The sequence below is a fragment of the Anser brachyrhynchus genome (assembly GCF_964034855.1).
Source record: "Anser brachyrhynchus genome assembly, chromosome: 4".
Classification (NCBI taxonomy): Eukaryota; Metazoa; Chordata; class Aves; order Anseriformes; family Anatidae; genus Anser; species Anser brachyrhynchus.
In genome coordinates this window covers 21274522-21289322 of record NC_137698.1, presented here as the reverse complement: position 1 = coordinate 21289322, position 14801 = coordinate 21274522, and the positions used below count along the sequence as shown (strand labels likewise).

At 39.4% G+C, this 14801-nt stretch overlaps 1 protein-coding gene across 4 annotated transcripts in view; it reads right to left on the bottom strand.

Moving 5' to 3' along the window:
* Positions 1–2872: 2872 nt before the first annotated feature.
* ACSL1 (acyl-CoA synthetase long chain family member 1) overlaps positions 2873–14801 on the bottom strand; it is a 38414-nt gene continuing 26485 nt past the window's right edge. For all 4 annotated transcript variants that reach the window (XM_080590161.1, XM_080590159.1, XM_080590158.1 and 1 more), the window contains exons 12-21: positions 13144–13278; positions 11419–11553; positions 10429–10524; positions 9363–9435; positions 8604–8692; positions 6332–6448; positions 5621–5764; positions 4812–4913; positions 4662–4733; positions 2873–4468 (exon numbers count right to left, since the gene is read on the bottom strand). In XM_080590161.1, the coding sequence (XP_080446287.1) occupies positions 4328–4468; positions 4662–4733; positions 4812–4913; positions 5621–5764; positions 6332–6448; positions 8604–8692; positions 9363–9435; positions 10429–10524; positions 11419–11553; positions 13144–13278 (1104 nt within the window). In that variant the 3' untranslated portion in view covers positions 2873–4327. The remainder of the gene's footprint in view (positions 4469–4661; positions 4734–4811; positions 4914–5620; positions 5765–6331; positions 6449–8603; positions 8693–9362; positions 9436–10428; positions 10525–11418; positions 11554–13143; positions 13279–14801) is intronic.

Here is a 14801-nt window from a genome sequence, read left to right as displayed (position 1 = left end):
TTTATTTGCGTGTGGGATATAGACATGCCGTGCCTGCGTAGGAGGATCCTTTGCAGGACCCGATGGATCTGCTTGCGTGGGTCGCGTTGCACGTGGAGCAGCTTCATAAACCGTGACTGTATAGACACATTGTTAGGGGGCCAGGCATCGCTTGGCTCCGATTCCCTAGCTAGAAAAGTGAGCAATTGAGATAATTTCTACAAGGACAGCCTGAAACCTGAGGTGAAAAACTAGCCACAGGTTGTACAAAATCAATTCCAAACATGCAACAATATTGCTTGCAGTAATAGCGTGCAAAGAAAGTCACCATCTTTGTATCCCTCCTTTGGGCACTTTCTTAATAGTTTTATGTCCTTCTTATATTGTGGTGCACACGGTACTCGAGGTGAGGCCGCAGCAGCACAGAGCAGAGCAGGACAGTCCTTTCCCTTGACCAGCTAGCAATGCCATGCCTCATGCAGCCCTTGCCCTCCTGGCTGCCAGGGCACACTGCTGACTCTTATACAAACTGCTGTTGACCAAAACCCCCAGATACCTTTCCACAGGGCTACTCTCCAGCCTTTCATCCCCCAATCTGCATGGATAGCTGGAATTGCTCTGTCCCAGGTACAGAAGCTCACATTTGCTCATTAAACTTCATACCATTGGTGATTGCCCTCTTAATTTGAGGAAGATCTCCCTGCAAGTCCTCTCCCCCCTCAAGACAGTCAACAGTTCCTTAGTGTTATTTGCAAACTCACTTAGTATACATTTGAGTCCTGCATCCACATCATTTATGAAAACATTGACTAGAACTGTCCCTCAGGTGGAACCCTGCAGAACCACACTAGTGACTAGCCAGCAGCCCCATATAACACCATTTACTATATCCCTTTGAGCCTGACCCATCAGCCCATTGTACTATGTATTTTTCTATCTGTAAGCAGGACATTTTGTCCAGGATACTGTGAGAAATTGTATCAAAAGTTTTGCTGAAATCTGAAAAGATTACATCTACTCGCTTCCCTGGGCCAGTTAGGTGGGCAACATTGTCGTAAAAGGAAATTAAGTTTGTTAAACAGGACCTTCCCCTCGCAAATCCATGTTGGCCATGACCAAGAACTAGTTTGTCTTTCTGCTGTTTTTCAGTAACTCTCAGAATAAGTTTCTGCATAATTTTACCAGGCACTAAAGTGAGACTGACAGGCCTGTAATTACCAGGGTCTCCTTTCTTACCCTTCTTGAACATTGAAACATTTAGCAGCTTCCAGTAGACTAGGACCTCTCCAGATTCCTACCACTGTCAAAAAATAATTGAGAGAAGGCTTGCAATGACATCAGCCAGCTCTCCGAGTACCCTAGGATGAATCCATCAGGCCCCACAGATTTGTATACAAAGGTAGAGCAGCAAATCCCACACAAGTTCAAAGCTGGCTGGATGTATATTGTTCTTATAGTTGCGGTCCTCCAGCTCAGGGGGTCCCAGGGCCCATCACCAGTTTTGAACACAGAGGCAAAGGCAGCATTAAGTGTCTCTGCTTTGTCTACATCCTCATCAAATAATGGACCAATGTTATCTCTGGTCCTCCTTTCGCTGTTAACATTTCTAAGAAGTTGAGTGTGTTTTTTTGGCCCCCCAGAGCACTGGCCAGCTTCAACTCTAGTTGAACTTTGGCCACATAAATTCTCCCTACAATGACAAACAGCATCTTTGTAGTCCTCACAAGTTACCTGAGCTCACTTCCACTGTCAATGCACTTTCAGTTAAGCTCTAGAAGATCTGCTGTAGATGATCCTTGCTCAGCCAAGATAGCCTTCTGCCCTGCTTGCTTGGCTTCTCACATTTTGGAAGTGCCTGCTCCTGTGCTCTTAAGTGGTGGTACTTAAAGTGACCAGAAGCAATAGGCCCCAATACCTTCAAAAACAGAACCCAAGGGGACCTTACTAATTAGTTAACAGGAGGTTTAGCCATCTGTCAACAGAACAAAACCTTTCTGGTTTCCAAAAGGTTGTGGAGGGGTTCTTTTCATTCCTCAGCTGCAGGTTTGGGTATTCTTCCTTTGGGCATTCTTCCAAAGACCTACTGCTGTCTTCCTGACTCTCCCCCACCCATTCAAGAGAATAAGCTAAGGTGACTTCTTGTACTATTGCTTGTTACCTAAGAGGTATGGACAGTCCTTCAAGCAAGTTATAGACTGTCTATGTGCTGGCCATTCTGATAAACAGCTTCTACAGCAAGCTTTTTTTGATAGGATGTGTCAAGAACAGGCCTTAAATGCAACTCAAGCATCTTTTAGCCTTTTTTTCCATTGAGACATGCGGTAAAGTATCATGTTCTACAATTCTCATCATGCTCAACAATTACCTTAAGGGAGGCTATAGCAAGGTGGTGGCTGGTCTCTTCTCCCAAGCACTAAGTAGAAAGACAAGATGTTGGAACAGGCTGCCTAGGGAAGTAGCTGAGTCATTATCTCTAGATAGTGATAAGTCTTCATATCATATCAAGGCCAGATGCACAGTGTGGGGGGAACAAATATACACAGAGGAACAATAACCACCCATAAGCAGTAAGACCAATAAAGCTACAGCTTACCATCATAAATGTTGTCTGAGGGAAAGAACACCGTCAGACTGTACTGACAACAAAAATAGATTTTTATGCTATTACACAGCAGAATCCCTTTCTTACAGATATTGGTCAAAAACTTGCACATAAATATCAGATCAAAGCAGAAAGTTACCTTCTAAACAAAGCATCAAGCAGCAGCATTGATCCTGTGCTAGGTAATATGGTTGTAGCAATGGAGTTTTACAGCTTGTTAGAATTACCATATTATACTTCTGCTTGCTAGTCAGTAGCATCTTTCCTTGATTAAATAAACACTTCACTGAGTTGAAATGCAGAAATATTTATTTTGGTTTCCTTCATTGGTTTTGAAAATTGTTTTGGTTTTATAAAACATAGAAATAGCCAACACTAAGCAAACATTTGAATTCCAATGTAACAAACTACTGCTCTAACAGTTGACTTGGATTTGTGTACCTTAATTGCACACATGTATGAAATTATGCTACAGAGTAGTGCATTACAATCACACGAATCTTAGTGCAAACCTTGTTGTGCTTGTATTTTACATATATCCATGTTCTCAAAAAACAGCAATGAATACTAATGCAAAACCAACTCTTAAGAATAGCAAGAGACTTATGCCATAATAAGGCTTATTTCTGCTGATTTCTGAAACAGAAGGTAAATAGTTTTGTAGTTTATCTGGGAATTAGTTTCTCATCCCTGAACAAATACCTATACAGTGCCAACAGTTCTGTCGGCATATCTGAATGCTTCCAATTACTGCAAAGCATCAGGCAAAAGACATTCTACCTGACCTATTTTGCTATTCAGTGAAAAATACTCAGTGGCTCATACACAAAGCACAGAAAACAGAGGTTATGGCAGAAGCTATTCTGCTTACAGGGGACCTGGCACTTTTTAAAATGCATTTTAAATACACGTTCATCACAAGGAAACAAGTGGCTAGTACAGGTGCAATGTTTACCTGCCTGTCAGCATAGCCTAGCCTCCTGAATGGTTTTTGTTTCTGGATCTCTAGTGTTCTTGCCAGAGTTTGGGTCTGTTCTCTTACAGGACTGGCACCACTCTGGAATTACATTAGTGTAGCAGAGTCTACAACTTGCCAAATTTACTGCATCTACACTGCTATTGCAGAACCACCAAATTCAGACTTACTCTGAACCTGTATTAATCAGTCTCCTTTGGGTGGAGTTCTGGCTTCTACCTTACAAAAGCAAGCCTCAGAACTGGCTGTAGACAGAAGGGAAGAAAACTCAGATACCTTGCGCAAATTAATATCAGGACCAAAGCAAGATGTGATACCAGCTACACAACTGTAAGGGTTTTTTTTGAATAGATTAGTGTAGTCTTTCTGAGGATGCAAGATACTTAGAGGCATTTCAGACCTGCCAAATCCCTTTTGGAATTGACAACTGCAAAATATACTGCAGACAGCAAACATGCTGGCAATAAGAAAACCTTAGCTCCTTGTTTAAGGAGAGTCCATTTTTGGCCGATGAAGTCTTAAATAACTTATATATAGTTACCATTTATAGTTAAGGCTCTTTTTGGAAATTGTAGGTCACCATAAAAACAGTATGCAACACGACTTGACAGTAAGGCAGTGTTCCATTTCTTCAATGTTCCTATGGCAAGTACCCATTTTTGTACAAGTTAATGATTGCACAGTTTCCTTCCCTATATTTGCTGTAGTCAAATTACAGATACGAAGGCTAACAGTAGACAGACGTGTGACACTTTCCTCAATCCACTCAGTTACATTTTGGTATTAGCATAGAGTTCATCTATCTGCGACTGGAAATATTTTCGTAGTTCCGGTCTCTTCGCCTTCAGTGTTGGTGTCAGCAGGCCATTTTCAATAGAAAACATTTCAGTGTGCATGATAATGTCTTTAACCTGGAAGAGAAAAATATAATAGCCAAGCTACATTCCTTGGAATACACAAGGCTATTAACAAAAAAATGTCTAAATATAACAAAGCCCACCACTTTTAAAAGGTGCAGATACAAATTAAAACCAGCTCCTGGATACTAAGGTTGTTATTGAGATGTTTAAAGAATTAGGTGTCCAATTGTAATTTGTATCTTACCTGTTCAAAGGATTTCAAACCAGATTCTTTACCAATCCTCACCATGTCTTCCAGAATGTGTTTTTTGACATCCTGTGGATACAAGAACACACTGTTTAGCTTGAAAGAGTTGATGCAGAACAGCTAACTGTTTAATTAGGTATCACTCACCTTGTTTTTGCAGAGCTCTTCATATGAGCCTTCAAATCCTCTTTTCTTGGCCCATTTGCGCAAAGTCTCAGGGTCAGGTACCACAACAGCTATTAAGAAGGCCTAAAATGAAATTTGAAGTGTTTTGTTTGTATTTTGAATCTAAGGCAACACTAGTTCCTACATGCTTCCTACTAGTCAGTGTCTGGTTTTGGGTGGCAGTTCTGATTCTACTGTGAAATCAGCACCTTTCTGCTGCTTTAAGAAAGGAGTGCTGTTCACAAGCCTGCTCATAAAAGAATCTCTTGGAATACTCTTCAATTTACATTTACAAAAACCTGAACATCTTGGCAGGTACATTGTTTCCATGCATGCTGTTAGCAGTTTATTTACCATGCTTAATAATCAATTAAGTTAATCCAGCTCTACTATGTGGTCTGAAACCAGATCCAGAAGCATGTTATAACTGGTGGAACCTGAAGTGGATTCAAAACTAAAATGTCTAACACTAAACTGACACTGGAACAGGTTGCCTAGAGAAGCCATGGATACACCCCATCTCTGACAGTGCTCAAGTCAGGTTGGATGGGGCTTTGAACAACCTGATCTAGTGAAAGATGTCCCCAACCCATGGCAGGGGGATTGGACTAGGTGATCCTTAAAGATTCCTCCCAACTCAAACCATTTTGATTCTACAAAATGTGTCAAGACTTCAGACGCAAAGTTAGGGATGGGGAAGAATGAGGAAAAACTTCCCTACCTGTCATCTCTTCCCTATCTTTCATCTCTTCCTTGCATTTTTTTTTTTAAATTACCCAAAGAATGCCTACCTGCAAGCTCTCTCCATGGACAAACACTTGAGCAAGTGCTTCACTTCTCAGATACACATTTTCAATCTTCTCTGGTGCTATGTACTCTCCCTGGGCTAGTTTAAATATGTGTTTTTTCCGGTCAATGATCTTCAATGTACCATTCTGTTGACAGAAATAATTTCCCACTCAGAAGAGGCAGTTCAAGTGATAATCAGTCTACACAGCTCAAGTGTATCACAGCAAGTCACATAATGCACTAAAATTAAGTGTATGAACAAGTTTGCTTCCATGCATTCCTGCTTCAGAAGTTACTCTGCACCCTTCGTTAAGCTTTCAACAACAGACCAGAAGCACTACTGCCTGAGTTCTGGTTTAATATGATCTTAAGTTTTGTGCATGATCCAAGACAGTTTGATATTTTGATATAAATTAGATTTTTTGATATGAATTAGATTTTCGCAATACAGTAAGATACTGCTAGGGTACTGTCAAGCTAGTGTTGAAAAAAACATGCTCTGCACCCACCTAACCTGAACTAAGGACAGGCTCAGAATTTATACTGCCTTTTCTTTTTAGCCCCACGCATACAGATTTGTATATACAATTCTTCCTCTCCCCTTAAAGTTACTTGTCTTTCACCTAATTCATGTTTAATACCAAGTGTTTTTTTCTTTTTAAAAAACTGCTAATAGCTACAGAAGTACGTTTCAGATATCTATGTTAACTTACTGGTAACCATTTCCCAATATCTCCTGTATGAAGCCAGCCATCTTTGTCTATAGCTTCTGCTGTTTTTTCTGGATCTTTCAAATAGCCATGGAATACATTTGGCCCTTTCACACACACCTGAAAAATAGTCATTTATTAGTGTCTATTAACTTGCTATTAACTTGCCTTCATAGCAGCAATCACTCTTTGCAAGGAACGCTTTCTCCAAAAGCTCTCAATGACCACCACTACAAAGACAAGACATGTTGGTAGAAAAAAAATCTCTATTCATTGAGGTTCTCTTTAAGACTTAAGATTTTCCACTGGTATAAAATGTAATAAGAAGCAGTCACACACATTTGTTTCAGTTCAAATGCAGTATTCCTGCCTGCTATTTGAATAATCTGAATTTATCAGAAGCTTATTTTTATCTGAAGAAATTAACGTCTGGATCTGGCAATTGCCTCTCAGTTTGGGAATACATTAGTTTTAGGTTTGGTAAACAGACATCACAAAAAAATAGTTACAGGTCTGACCCTACAAGCCACTATACCAATTAGTACAATGTCTGTCAATAAAACACAACATAATAGAGCAACTAGTCAGGAACAAGACTTAAGTATTTTCTTCTCAATAGTCAAAGCTGTATAAGTATTTGTTGTTTCTTGTGGGGGATGGAAGAGCTCTTGTTATTTAAGGACCAGCAGGACAATAAAATACCTTCTTAGAAAAGAGAATAGAGAGGTACGCAAGATAAACAAGCTTGAAGCAAAACTCAGAGGTCCCCAATGTACATGAATGTTGGGGATCAGGTCTCCAAAGAATCTGAAGGCTCTATACTAGAATCTTCAGAAGAATTCAGAGCATCACACCCACTCGAGTGGCTTGGCCTGAGTGCTTCACATGATACAATAAGTGGTCTGGACAATGGCATCAGGACTCTATAGAGTAAGTCTAGAAGAATGGGTAGAGAATCTAGTTTTAAGTTAGTCAAATCAATAATACATACTAATAGGGACTGAATTACCTAGATTAGGGACTAATCACCTAGGCTAACATGGTTGACCCAGTTAGATAACCACAGGTTAATTATTTTAATTAATCTATTAATTATTTTCCATTACAGAGTGGGCAAGAAACTGGCTAAAGAATTTTTAGACACTGATAGCAGTTCTCAGACTACCGGAAGTTACTACTGCAGTTCAGAGGCCAATTCTTAGAAAAATTAATTCCAAGCATTTTCAGTGTTTACCTTAAGATGAAATACAGACATGTAGGTGAACTACTGTACTATGAACAGATATCATCAATATAAGAGAGGTCAAAATATTAGTAGGGGTTCTGATAGCCTTGGAGGGACAGTGCCAAACTCATGACCAAACCAAGGCCATGCTTTAAGACCTCAGTCATTTCTGCTACAGAAGAGCTTATCTGGAAGGATGTATAGAGAACTCTGCATGTCCTAGTTAAGTCAAAGGCTGATTGATCAAACTTTTCATGACTCCTATAATTACTGGATAACAGTAGGTGACAGCTTTTCCCAGTAGAGACAAACCATTTATCTATATCCTGCTAACTGGCACTAAGACCTCATCTGCATATGAACATATACAATTCTACTTGCAAGTTTATCTTTTTGAACATGGATAACTGGCAAGAGCGAAAAGAAAGGCTGACAGAGCTGAGAGTAACAGAAGTTTATTCTCAGAAAGGAAGACTGGGAGTGCTGAATCCAGCTGAAGATAAGAGCTAAAGAACAGGCAGACAAGGAGGAAGATGATCTATTTTTGGCAAAGCAAGTTTACAGCTATGGGCATCAGTACTGTGAAACAAGTTACATCATTTGATAAATCCAGAAGAATTTGACTGAGGAAGTTAAAACTGAGACTAAGATGATACCTGATAATTTTAAGGGACTACCATATTTATGTAAGTCCCAACTCACTCCTAATTCAGCAAAGTTTCACAGCAAGTGCAAGAGAAGCATTACAAGATTTTAAGACTTGTTAACTGTTTCTCATTATGACAATATATACCCAGTTCCCTTAGCAACCAAACTTTAAAAGCATAAAGACAAGACGAATTTGAAGGAAACTAGAGATCAGGTCACGTGCACAACATGGAAGTCTTGACACTGCTCTTCCCTTAAGCTTTTCTGTTAAATGTAGCCCAGTGATTTGTCTCTAGCAAATAACCAAAATTATGTATTGTTTGCAGTCACAAACCGGTTGCTTGCTTAAGCTACACTCCCCCTGCCTTACCCAAGTAAGCTTGACATTTTGAAGTTACTCACCTCACCCTCTCCTTTGGCAGCCAAATAATTCATTTCTTGTACATCAACAAGCTTTATGATATTGCATGACATTGGTGCTCCAACATGACCTATTAAACAGAAATGCTTCAGTAGCCTGAATGGGTTTAATCAGGTTTTTACAGTAATAAGCTGTCTAAATACTAGAGTAATGGAAGAGATGGAACATCAATTTCTGGCAACATATCACATCAATACCATTATACTGACAGCTTTAGTTTGTCGGGACTGCAACATTCAGTTCAGATATCCCTTGAATTTTAAAAAGTGAACCATCTATTCAGGCTTGCTATCCTTTTAGTATAATCAGGATCTTTGCTCTGTGGACATATTAAAGTAGCAAGAGTCTTACTGTAATTGCAAGTATCAGTGTTACAATTACAGAGCTAGAGATGAAGTGGCTGACAAATGCAGACTGTTCCAAATACAGAAATGCCACTTACATTTCTAGCACTGTTTATACACAGATTTCTATTGTGTAAGACTATAAATTTTAGCATGACAACCTCTCTCCTACACCTACTTGAACTACAAGGGCAAAGCCTGTTAACAACCTCACTCACTGAATATTCCTACCTTTTTAGGGGTATGAACTCCACAAGATCCTTTGAAAGCTTTCTTACTTGACTTGAAAACTAAAATCTAATTCTTTACAACAGGTGTTAACAGGCTAAATAACATGACTGGGGCTTCTATAGCAACCTGAAGTTTAACAGACAAGCAGACCATTAAACACTGTACCTGCTGTCCAGTCACCAGGAACTGACAGTGAGCATCCAGCTGTGCATTCAGTCTGTCCATAACCTTCATAGAACTAAGAAGTAAAACCAAGAGCTTAAGATTCTTGCTTTTTCAAAGTTTCTTCATTAAGAAGAAAATTTCACTTTTCTAATCCTGTTTAAATGAGTTTAGCATAATCCTCAGCATCTTTTTAAAAAAAAAGTTTTACTGCAATAAACACTTTCAAGTAATGATACTCCACCATCAGTTAATATTTACTCAAGATTTCAGTTTCACATGCTGTGTGACACCTGTCTAGATCAGAATGTTATCCCTATTCTTAAGTCAGAAAGCAATACAGTACAACAAGAAGCTAAGAACAGACGCACTAGAAATGACATCATGCATGTTGCTAAAGGACAGGTTTGTCCAAGACAACCAGGAATGGAATCCCTGTATCTCATCCCAGCACTGTGGTTCTTGTATACACAACAGAACTACCTCTTCTTTTTAGAGCTCATTGCTCTACTAACATACCACTGAAGGTATTCAAGTCACAGAAAACCTCACAAGTTTTAGTGTTTCCAAGTTTTCTATCCTTGAAATTTATTTCACATTTGTTCCATCAGAACATCTTATTCAGATTTTATCTCAAGCAGCAAATACTTTGCTCAAAACTGCTTCTGCCTTCAAAGTTTCAGTCTGATTCTACCCAGTCTTATCTTCAAACCAATACTACACCATGTTGACGAGATACTCTATAGTAGTTATGAATGTTTCTGTAGACAAGGCAAGTCCCAGAAGCTTAATCCAAGAACATTAATCACTGAATATAGTTGCCACCGAAAAAGTTTTTCCCCTTAGGAAGGCTTAGATGGTTGTTGAAATTACCATAGAGACTTTGGATGAACACAGAAGGCTTGGAGGTCTGAGAGAAACTCTGGAAAGGAATATGTACTTGTACAGCTTCCAAAAAAGAATGCTAACAAGTTAGCTATATAATCAGACCACTAGAAGTATTCTTCTATTAAAGCTTAAATCAGGTACTAAAATCTTTATGGTTTTGGATCAAGAGCAACAAACTCACCTGACAGCCAAGAGCTGTCCTCAGGAAGGTCAGTACACTTGCAGATACAGGTGCTGCTCCCGTGACCATCAGCCTTACTCTTCCTCCCAAACTTGCCTACAACAGACACAAGATACTGTGGACACCAAAAGCATTTTAGAGAGATTTCCAGAGTCTTTATCTCTTCTACCCTCAGTCACTATCTGCTTATATGTGCAACCCACAAATGTTAGAAGCTGAAGTTCAGTCTCCTATGGCAAGTTGTCCTTCATGGAATATTTTAGTGTTTTAATCTCTTTAATGGCTAGAAGAAACATTATCTCAGATACACAGCATCTACAGAGGCTATACTTGTGTGTCACTGAAATGCAGACTCAGCCAGAGGTCTCAAGAACTTTACTTGTGGCCCTACAGCGAGGGTTTTTACTTTTAACCTGTCTTCTATTGGTTTCTCATATATCCTGAATGCTATAAAAGCAGCCACAGGAGGGTGTTGTGCAACCAGAATTCAGGCCACTGCAAACCACCAAACATAATACCAGGCACATTTGCTAGTTACCAACAGCGAGGAAACAGTAAGGGCTACATGTAGCACTGGGCAACATTCAGCATTCCTCCTTCAGAAGGAGGGTGTTTTGCTTTCAAAGTAGCAAAACACTTTTAGAGGAACTTCCCTAATGTAGTTACCTGATACCACCAGAACAGGAAGAATTGAGAAGTGTAATAGGAAAAGTTTTGAATTTTACTCTGAGTAACCAGATGGTCTTTAATGAGTGATAAACACCATACCAGATTATAACCATCCGTACCACGTTCAGCAATTGCAAACTGATGCCTATAAACCACAAAAACAGTACGTATATATATAGTGATGCTTCACATTTCCAGTATTTGAAAACACATTATACTGCTGTTCTGCAACTAAGCAAGCACATTTGGAACTTTTCCAAAAATAATCAAAAAAATGATGCAATATACATAACACAAAGACTTAAAGAATTTCAAGCATACCTGTATTTTGCGGAAGATGACTTTATCCCAGAAACTGTTGTTTCTAATTATACCACTTCTAAGTTCTGCTTCTTTCCTCTTGGAAGCAAAATCCAGCATCCACCTCTTTAATGATGTATCTGCCTGCCCAAAAATCTGTTAAGGAAGATGATTTACAGTTAATAGTTTCAAACTGTAGTTTACTTTTTTTTTTACAGTAGCATGCATAGAGACTTACAGTGAAAAACAAGCAAGTCAGACACCTACTGGTAAGCATAATAATTCAGGTAAGAAACATTTCTGGATTTGGCCTCTTTACCTCTTGTATACACCAAAAACTATAATCCTTTCATCTTTTCTTCCCATCCAACTAGGGACAACTTTTTAATGTATAGTTTCTTCACGTAAGTATGAATAAAAACTGATGTTTTGCTTGCTTTTTCTATTCCAGTTTGGTTAAAATATGAGTTAAGCATAATCTTCAGTATATTCTAAAGTACATATCACCATGACATGTGAAATAATACAAATCAATAAAACCCGTGTTTTCTAAGATGCTATTCGGCATTTCTGAAGGGGTCTGTAATCTGTCTTATATAAGCTTGCTTTTTAGATCACTTTTTAAGGTTTCCTTCTGGATGTTCCCAGGAAGCCACAGAGCAGACTTAACAGAACCACAGAATAGTATATTCCCTTGGAGGAAGACAGACCCAGCAGTACTTCAGCATTATGGGGCTCACCACCCCAATTTCCCACTTGGAATTTCACATGCCAGATTACTACATGGCCATGAGGTTGAAACTGCCACAGAAGTGAAATAGTCATGGCACTAGGAACAAGTAGTAAGAGATCATGAAAGGAGAATGGAGTTCTAAGCTTCGGCCCTGTTTCTAGAATTCCAGTACAGACCTACATTCTTCTCTCATGTTCTAAGTTTTAAGCACTACAGGCAATTGGCCTCAGTATTTCCTCCCCTCCAAATGGAGTTGCTATGGCCAAACAGAATGTTGCATTACTTGTTGCTCCTCAAGTCTCATGAGAGGAGTACTGTCCTGACTGAGGCAACATAGACAGGTCCGCCATTTCTTTAGCAGCCAGACTACATCTTGTATCCTTCAACTCCTCTGGCTATATTCTCATAGGGGTCAGCTATTTGTATTAGAAACAATGATTTAATATCTTCCACAAAAAGGCCAAGAAAGAATCTACTTCTGAATACCCATCTCAGATGACCCTGAGAAGGCTAGTAGCAAGCACAGGAGAGAATAGGGTTACTGACACACCCTCTCTCCAGGGCTTCAGACTGGCTGGTTTGTAGTTCTTCCTGCTAGAACATGCTGGCTGCTGTGTAGGAAACTTATACTTGTCCATGCAAACATAGACAGACACCTGACCTTGATTTGCAAATCCCCTTCCATGAGTCAGATGCTAAAAATGTGGCATGCGGACACAGCCTCATGTTCATGGTGCAGGCTGGACTTGAAAAAACTTACTCCTTTGCTTTGAGCAAGTTCATAATGCTGGAGAGAACCAAGACTTCTAGTCAGACTGTTCTGTGCAAGTAGTGGCTGTCTGAAAACACTTTAATACAACCAGTACTAACTACTCTCTGTAGTCACTTTTAGAGAGATGTAGCAATTTATTGGCACAGATTTAACATCAGAGCACAACAGTTACTTCTGCCTTATCAGACTTGAGGAAGTCTTTCAAAGCTCCTCACAGGTTTAGTCTCAGCTTTAGACTTACCTTGTCAAACATTCTGTTCAGCAGTCGCGGTACTACAGGAAATACAGTTGGCTGTAGTGTCTTTAGGTCATCCATAAGTAGTCTGATATCCCCTTGAAAGAATCCTATCCGAGCTCCATGGCACAGAATCACACACTGTTAGAAAAGAGCAAAGTGTCTGAAGACACAGCATGTATAAAGCATAGCAGGACATGTTTGTTGTATGTGGGGCAAAGACCGACAGAAATAAATACTGTACAAGAGTCCCTAACCAAAGGAGCAGTTGGTCAAATAAGGTAGAGCTCAGAGGTAGCAAAATATTGAAGTACTCTATTTTAAGTATCTAACAAGCTTAAATACTAGAACTTTGTTCCCTGCTATAGACTAGGAAATTCTGCATTTGAAGTCAGCATATACCATGTACTGATCCAGCAGGGATTTCTGCTGTGTGCTACTTGTTTTATTCTCTTTTACTCTGGTTTTCCTTACTGTTTCCCAACAAGATTGATGCGAGCAAGGATTTGTTGTCAGGTGATCAGGATGCTCTCTGGAAGATTCTAGCATAGCCACTGCTTATTTCTGTACCACTTCAGACCTACACTGTGGAAGGCAGACAATCCTGCAGTGTTTTATGTTCTCTATTAGTCTAGAAGCTCTATCCACCACACCTATACACCCTCTTTATTGATTCTTTTTAATAGCATCCCTACTTTTCTGCGTTTCTCCATACCTACTAGTTTTTATTTCTTCTACCTTCCCCTGCACACCTCCTCCTTCAAGCCTAAGGAGGCCCATAAATCTTGGGGTGCATCTACTTTCTTCATAATATACAATTACACACATACATAAGCATATATATTTACACATACCATGTAGACGTATTGACCTAACTCCTTCAGTAGAAAGCTCAGGACTCCTAACTGAAACTGTGGGACAGCTTCCAGCCCTATGTATTTTTTCACACTTGCATGGAGGCTGTTATTCCCTTGTATGTTGAATCTGGTTGTGTCCCAATTCATGTTTTCTATCTCACCTAAAGGAGATGAGTTAAACAAGTACAAGACAGCCATGCCTCTACTATACATATAACTAGAATGATGCTATTTCCTCAAACATCTTGTGTATCACCCGCTAAGGACCTTTCAGCCCATAATTAAGACTACTGGTATTAAGACAGCCCAGAGCTCCCTCATCCTCAAAAAACAAGGCTCCAGATTTTGCTCTACAGAAAAAAAGCTATCCAAGTTAATGTAATTTAATGACAAATTCTGCAGTTAAAAGCCATTTTCATTTCCCCTGGAAGAAAACTGCATTCAGACAAAATCCACCCCCTCCCCCCGGAGGTTTCTTGAAAGCAATAGTAAATATAACCAACTTAAAAATAGTTTTGTTTAAGTGAGCAGAAGGCCACATTACACAATAAGTCTTTATTATAGCTTTCACAGACTAAAGAAGGGCATGGACTTTTAGTACTACACTTTTTTTTTCTAGGCAATAAATATACTGAAGGATTGTGTCCTGTTCTACTAAACCAGTTTCTTATTAATCCTAGCCCTAAGGTTAATTGTTTAGGCATGAAAATTAGTTGTCTAGTACTCACTGTTGTGGGATGCTTTCTTGAACCTTACCTCAAGCTTTTATATGTGTATAAAACAAACACTGTTTATCAGTGGGACTCA